This window comes from Cibotium barometz, chromosome 21, assembly GCF_041138505.1.
Source record: "Cibotium barometz isolate CiBa-2024 chromosome 21, ASM4113850v1, whole genome shotgun sequence".
NCBI classification, from domain to species: domain Eukaryota; kingdom Viridiplantae; phylum Streptophyta; class Polypodiopsida; order Cyatheales; family Cibotiaceae; genus Cibotium; species Cibotium barometz.
Genome location: NC_141066.1, coordinates 54959450 through 54966988, shown reverse-complemented (window position 1 = coordinate 54966988; position 7539 = coordinate 54959450). Strand labels below are relative to the sequence as shown.

General features: G+C 39.8%; 1 protein-coding gene across 1 annotated transcript; it reads left to right on the top strand.

Moving 5' to 3' along the window:
* The first annotated feature begins 568 nt into the window (after positions 1–568).
* Positions 569–2479, top strand: LOC147627380 (salviol synthase-like). Its single transcript, XM_086816202.1, has 2 exons — positions 569–1628; positions 1734–2479. The coding sequence occupies exons 1-2, from the start codon at positions 633–635 to the stop codon at positions 2373–2375; spliced, it is 1638 nt and encodes a 545-aa protein (XP_086672328.1). The 5' UTR covers positions 569–632; the 3' UTR covers positions 2376–2479.
* The last annotated feature ends 5060 nt before the right edge of the window (positions 2480–7539 follow it).

The following is a 7539-nucleotide window of genomic DNA, read 5'->3' as shown; positions in this document are numbered from 1 at the left end:
TAAACTTTTGACGAAGCGCTTTGATGAAAAAGTAAAATAAGGACAAGAAATCAATGTAATTTGAAGTGGCATGATGTGAGAGGAGTGCTCGAAAAAAATGTTTTTTTTTTCAACCCTTAAAATTAAAGGCAATGCTTAGACCCACCAACCGGGATTTAGACTTGTAATCATACAAATGCCGGGATTTATAACTGAAATATACATATTTTATCCCTTAAAATTAGGAGAGAACCTTGAACTCCAAGCGAGATTTCTTAATTTCAGCTGGGAAATTTACACTACAAACTGGATTATGTGTGCACTCAATTGTAATTTGTGGTCCATTATACACACACACACACACACATATATATATATATATATATATATATATATATGAGGATTAAAGAGACGATGCAAATTTATGACCGGTAACGTTAGCACCACGAAGCGAGTTGGTGTGCATGCATGATGCCAACGAGGTAATCGAAAACCGTCATTTATTAATGTATTTTATTCTTCAGGGCCAATGGTTGTCATTGCTTTGCTTTGAAAAATACTAATCCCAACTTTGAAACTTGCATAGTGATTAAATCTAGATTCTTTGACGAGTCTACAAAAAAGAGGGACCGGTGAGAGAGCGCGAGGAAGAGATGCAGCACTATGTAGGCTTATTAATCAAGCTGCTTAGCATGGTTGTGCAGCTTTTGGGTTGGGTTCCTACTGTAATTAGCTCTAATTGCTCTTCAGTGCTATGGGTGTTGTGTGGGCTTGTGTCCCTGAAGCTGATGCGTGTAGCCTATGTTCATCTTCTCGACGTGGATGATGAACGAAGCGAGGCCCTCGTGCTTCCTCCGGGACCTTGGCCTTTGCCATTGCTTGGGAACTTGCATCACCTTCGACACAAGGTACCCCACGAGGCCTTGGCCAGGCTAGCAAAGAAGCATGGCCCCCTCATGTACCTCAGGTTGGGCTCCAGGCACGCGGTCTTCATCTCCACTGGGACTCTGGCTAAGGAGTTCCTTCAAGCAAATGACACATACTTTGCCTCCAGGCCACGCTTCCAATTCTGCCAACGCCTCCTCTATGGCAATGACAATGGTGTTGCATTCAGCACCTATGGGCCTCGCTGGAGAAAAATGCGAAGAATCTGCACCCTGGAGCTCTTCACCACCAGGCGAATCCGGAGCTTCCAGAAGGTTCTAGAAGCTGAGTTGGATCGCATAGTCCATGATCTCAATTACACCCTTTGCCAGCAGCATGACGGGGTGTTGGAATTGGACATAGCCAATCTTGCTCGCCTTGTGGTTTCCAACATCATGGGGAGCTTGGTGCTTAGCAAGAGGATGTGTGACACCCTTGTAGACGGGGAGTCTCTCCTTGATATGTTTCATAAGACCAATGATGCTATTGCCCCAGCGGTGGGAGACTTCATTCCTTCCTTCGGATGTCTTCTGGATCTCAGTAGCAGGCGCAAGATGGATCGCGTCCACAAGCACATTGATGGATTCTGGGAGGCAATTCTGGAGGAACGCAGAAGGGATAGAGAAGCTAACCCCCGGGCTGCTCCAATGGACTTCTTGGATGCGCTTTTATCCAATGAGGAAGTCAAGGAGCTTGGAGGGGATAATATGAAGGCCACTCTCATGGTAAGATTCAAAGCACATGTTATGAATTATGCTCAGCATTCAACCCTTGTAAGTGTGGTGGTGGAAGATGGTTCGTTGATCGAGCCTTCCTTGCATGCCTTGCAGGACATCCTTGGTGCTGGCAGTGAGACATCAGCTATTACTATAGAATGGGCCATGGCAGAGCTACTCCGAAGCCCGCAGAGCTTAGCCAAACTTCAAGCTGAGCTGGATAGAGCATGCCCGGCATCACTCTCGCCATCGTCAATGGCACACGCACATATAATGGCCCAAGCCAACTACTTAAAGGATGTGGTGAAAGAGACCCTCCGTTTGCACCCTCCTGTTCCACTGCTCATTCCTCGAGCAGCATCCACCGGGGCTCGTTGTTGCAAGGTTGCAGGCTACACATTTGCAGCCGACACTATATTGTTCGTGAATGCATGGGCCATAGGACGGGACCCCGAGGTGTGGGAAAAACCAGACCTCTTTTGGCCGGAGAGATTCCAGGGCCATGCTGCAAGCGTGGATTTGCACAATAATTTTCAATTGATTCCATTCGGGTCGGGGCGGAGAAGATGCCCAGGCATGGGGTTGGGCCTCTCCATCATACAGCTCACCCTGGCCACTCTTGTCCGGGCCTTCCATTGGGAGCTTCCGTGCGGGCAAACTCCTGCCCTCCTGGACATGAGGGAGAAGAGCGGCAGTGCAGGCACCCACAAGGCACAGCCTCTCCGGGCGAATCTAAGTCCTCGTCGAGATAGGTAAAACGACTGCAAATGCAGGCAGGCCGGCCGGCCGGATGATTGGTGTGTGGTCGGCCTAATTGTATTGACGGTTTAACACATTTATTTTAGACAACAAAAAAGTTTTTCAAGTGCAAACAAATATGTTTTTCTTTTCGTGAACTTGTGACGTGTTCGCAACATTACCAATGTAGCTCGGTATAAGATGATCTAGGCTTTAGTCTACCAGTTTGTGCTTAGGCTCCCAAAAGGAAGGTGTTCAAATCTTTGGGCACCATATCCTTCCCTAGTAGGGAGGGTTTACATGCTTCATGTGTGTTCATAATTCTATATGAGTATTTTTTTTGTATGTATCTATAAGATTACATGTATGTATGTATGTATGTATCTATAAGATTACATGTATGTATGTATGTGTGTACTTACATACATACATATGTGTGTGTGTGTGTGTGTGTGTATCTTTGAAAAGACATACTATGTTTCTTTTTTTTAATATCTTGCTCTCAAATTTTCTGATCTTTGCCTTCACGTTTTTGGTTTGTGAGTGAGTGTGAGTGTGTGTGTGTGTGAGAGAGAGAGAGAGAGAGATTGATTTCACTTTGTAATGTGGGTGTGTGTGTGAGAGAGGGAAGATGGGGGGAGCGAGTGTGATATAGATAGAGTATACGGGGTCAAAAGCCATCATGGGATCACACAATTACATACAAACATACACATACATAAGCGTAGACATCCATACACACACAAACACACATACATGTATATGATCTAACTCTGATTTTTTTTTGTAATTCCATATGAGTTTTTTTTATGTGTGTCTATAAGATTACATGTATATATGTATGTGTATACATACATACACACATGTATGTATCTATAAGAGTGTATGTATGTATGTATGTATGTGTACTTACATGCATATGTGTATGTGTGTGTATCTTTGAAAAGACGTACTATGTTTCTTCTTTTTAATATCTTACTGCTCATATTTTCTAATCTTCCTTTTCACATTTTTTTTTCTCAAAGTGTGGGGGTGTGTGTGTCTATCTATATGATTATATGTAAGTATATGTATGTATGTATGTATCTATAAGAGTGTATGTATGTATGTATGTGTGTCCAATGTATATATGCATATGTGTGTTTTTGGCGTGCTCGCAAGGCAAGCAAAAACACATGTTTACCAGACATACACACATACATACATACATACATACATACATATATATATATGTAAATATGCATACCTTCCAATATACAAAAGCCATGGGATCACACATGCATGATTACACAAATACATACAGGTTTATACACATACATAAGCATAGACATCTATACACACAAACATATACATGTGTGTACATACATACATACATGTGTGTATCTATAACCAAAGAAATTATCCTATTAGAGGAGGATCTTCTTTTAAATATACATGTTTTTTATGTATATATTACTTTTTAAATTTCCATGTTTTGTAGTTATATGTGTTTATTACATATCGCATCTACATATATGACATGCATCTACTTACCTATGTTAACTTCTTACTATGTTATGTATGTATGTATGATTGATAGAGATGGAAGAGGTGACTCACATTTTTTTAATGACATGAGCACTCTTTCCTTTGAGGAAAGGGTGAATTTGACTACAGAGTTCGGGCATCGCTTTTTTTAGTGGATGGGTTAAGGCATGGCAAGTTGCAATTGCTGGATGGGATGATATTTATAAAATTAATATACGTTTAGAACGAGAAAAAGTAGATAAAAATATTATGCTCATGTATATTAAAGAAAATCTAGGCTTTATAGATTTTTATGAAATAGACTATTGTGTCTTTAGTGACAAAAGATCAAGTACAACATGTATTTAATACAGTTATTAAATGTATTTTGAAGCATAAGTTCCTTAGAAATTAAATATGGGTGTGTCATTCTTTTTTGTGACCATTGGTACTAGAAGGCTTCTTTAAGTATTTGAATAGTTTGTAATTTTATTGTTTTTTTATATATACTATTTTTTTCTCTGTCACTCCTTTTCTTCTACTCTCTCTATCGCTCACATTAAAAAAGATCATGATTGGTATTTAATGAAAAGTTTGCCTATGTTTCTGTAGAAATATGTCATTAGACATTTTAAAGTTGATCTACGAAAATAATATATTGTTAGATCCAAGCTTTTTTGACGAGATGCCACAATTTGGTGTTTCTGATACCATGAATACTCATCCAACCCAAAATGGAAAGTTCATGGATTTGATGGATGGCATGATGCTAATCCACAATATATTTCTAGAATGTTAGATCCCTATAAGCTAAATGACTATCTTAAGCTCCTCTTAATCACGGAGGCATTAGGATTACTTGATAGCTTTTATATTGTGGGTAGTAAATGTAGGAGCTCTGAGGAAAAGCACTTCATTTTTTTGAAAATATTGAAGTGCATTCCAATAAGGAAATTGATAAAGATAATGATATAATAATCTTTGAGATTATTAATGGATGTCTCTTCTCTCTCTCTCTCTCTCTCTCTCTCTCTCTCTCTCTCACACACACACACACACACACACACACACAAATAGTTACTCTTACCTTTTTTATGTGTTTGGTATGAAACATTACTGGGACAACATGAGAGAGAAATTGAGAGAGAGGGAGAGAAAGAGAGAGGCCATAAGTTTTTTATTATTTTGGTTTCTATGCGTGATTATATAGAGGCAAGCACAAGGTCGATAACCAACATAGTTGGTGGTTTCGAATATCATTCTCTCTTCAACTTGAGGTTAGTTTTATTGTTGTCCTTTCTCTCTCTATCTATTTACGTGTTTGCAGTAAATATGTGATGCATAATTTTAGAGATTTCTTTATGTTAATATGTTTGGTTAGCTGAGAGAGAGAGAGAGAGAGAGAGAGAGAGAGAGAGAGAGAGAGAGAGAGAGAGAGAGAGAGAGAGAGAGAGAGAGAGAGACACACACGCACGCACGCACGCACACAAGAGACTGCACATTAAAGTACTTTCTATCTCTCTCTCTCTGTCTCATTGAATGTTTTAATATTGATAATTTGTATGAAAAATGTGTAAGAATTATTTTTACATGTTTAATACTTAGTGTGTGCATAAAAGTAAAGTTTATTATATTACTATGCAAGGTTGGCTAAGCTAGAAATTTTTCATTTATTAGACCATTGCCTTTGATTGTAGAGAGAATTCTAGCAAGAGAATATATGGGCCTAAGAGAATACACATACGTTAAATCATTTCAGTACTTCTATTAAGACTATATTAGCCTTAAAACAATAGAGAAATGTGCTTAAAAAGTAAAATCTTTCTTTATGGTTAGACTTTTAGAGAGACAATTATATGGCTCGCTAAGAGTATACATTATATACTGTTTACAACTACAAGATATCTACATGTATATAGTGTTGGTATATAGTTGGGTTATTAGGGTTATGTTATATGGTGACAAAGATATAAAGAGATGTTTAGAGAGCCTTAAGATGTTCATTTTAAATTTCAACAAATGGAGATCGAGAATGATAACAACGGCTAAAATGTCATGGTGGCTGTGTTTGGAGCTTCCAATTCTGAAGTAGCTTTGTCTACCCCGCCTGAGTTGATGATTGTTCAGGTTACGAAAAACCTTGCTCAGTCTAGGTCTCCATTTGGATAGCTAAGCTCTAAACGTCTACAAACTATTGCGAACATATGGGAGTGCACTAAGAAAAACTAGGTTGTTGCAAGGAGTACCTAAATGCCCTTTGGGAGATGAGATCCATGGAAGTGGCACCCAAAAGGGAGATACGCTAACAGATGAGTTGACACATCATCTTCATCGCATTCTTGATAGTAGTGGTCGCATGGAGGCTAACCAACTAGACATGATTTCTTTTATGGAAAATTTACATGTTAAAATCGGAGAACGTCTAGGTGGATGTAATAGGGAATGTAAAGAACAAGTCGATTCTCTAAAAGAGCAAGTACGTACATTAGTGTTGAACTACAGATAGAATACCTAATAGTTACCTAATAGTTGCTTAGTCGGATATATGTATCTTTGCTCAGTCGGATTGTTGCTCAGTCGGAATTCTACTCAGTCGGATTATTGCTCAGTCGGAGTTTGTTATGATCTGGTTAGTCGGATATTATCTGTTAGTGTCTTGTGACATTCTAGTTACAACTGTCTAAAACTGTTTGAAGTCGCCTATTTATAGGGGCTTTGTAGTCGTCTTTTAGGAGAGAAGAAGGAGAAAGCAATGTATGATTCATCTTGATCAATCAAACATGGTATTTCAGTTCTGTTCTGTTATTCTCTATCTTGTTTAGCAAATCTCTACTCAATCTGTGTTCTCTATGCTCTGTTTGTGTTTAGCCTGATGTGGGAATTGAAGTTAGTGTTACCTAATGGGGTTGTCTTTGCTGTGTCAGTAGTAGTTAGTTGTGTTGTGTTTGAGAACCCAGAACACATTGGCGATCCTGCTGGTCCCGTTCTGTTACGAGAAGGGAAATGAATGTCAGAGGGGGACAGAAGAGTAGGAAGGGTTTACTATACCAGGGCTCAGGCCCGAATTGGTAACCCTGACCCGTTTCATTATGCTGACGAGGGTGAAGATGATCAGGAACACCAAATCCCTGAAGAAATTGTTGTAGGCCAAGGGGGGGAAAGTTCAGTTGCACCAGAGAGGAGGCTAGTGGGGGGACTTCTAGGCGCCCTAATCCTGACAGGAAGGTCTGCAGGAGTTAGAAGGAGTCTTCAGTTCAACCCATTAAGGGGGGCTACCAGGCAAAGACCTAGGAAACCACCTCAGCCACATCCGATGGCTCAACAACTACCCAACCCTAGGGTGAAAGCAGCTAAATTCAGTGGAGGATCTAAGGAGGATGCTGATTGTCATGTAGCTCAGTTTGAGACAAAGTGGGAAGCAAATGGGTATACTGTGTTGTACAATGATGCAGTTAAATTGCAGCAATTTGCAGCAACTCTAGAAGGGAAGGCCATGAGTTGGTTTAGCCAATATGGGATACCACACTTCCCAACATATGATGATCTTAGAACAGCCTTTTTACAGAGATTCAGGAGGGAAAAGACTCCAACCGACATTTTAAGAAAACTCCGAGACATCAGACAAAAGAAGATGCTCGTAGAGGACTATGCTCAGAAATTCAGAATTCTGGTTGAA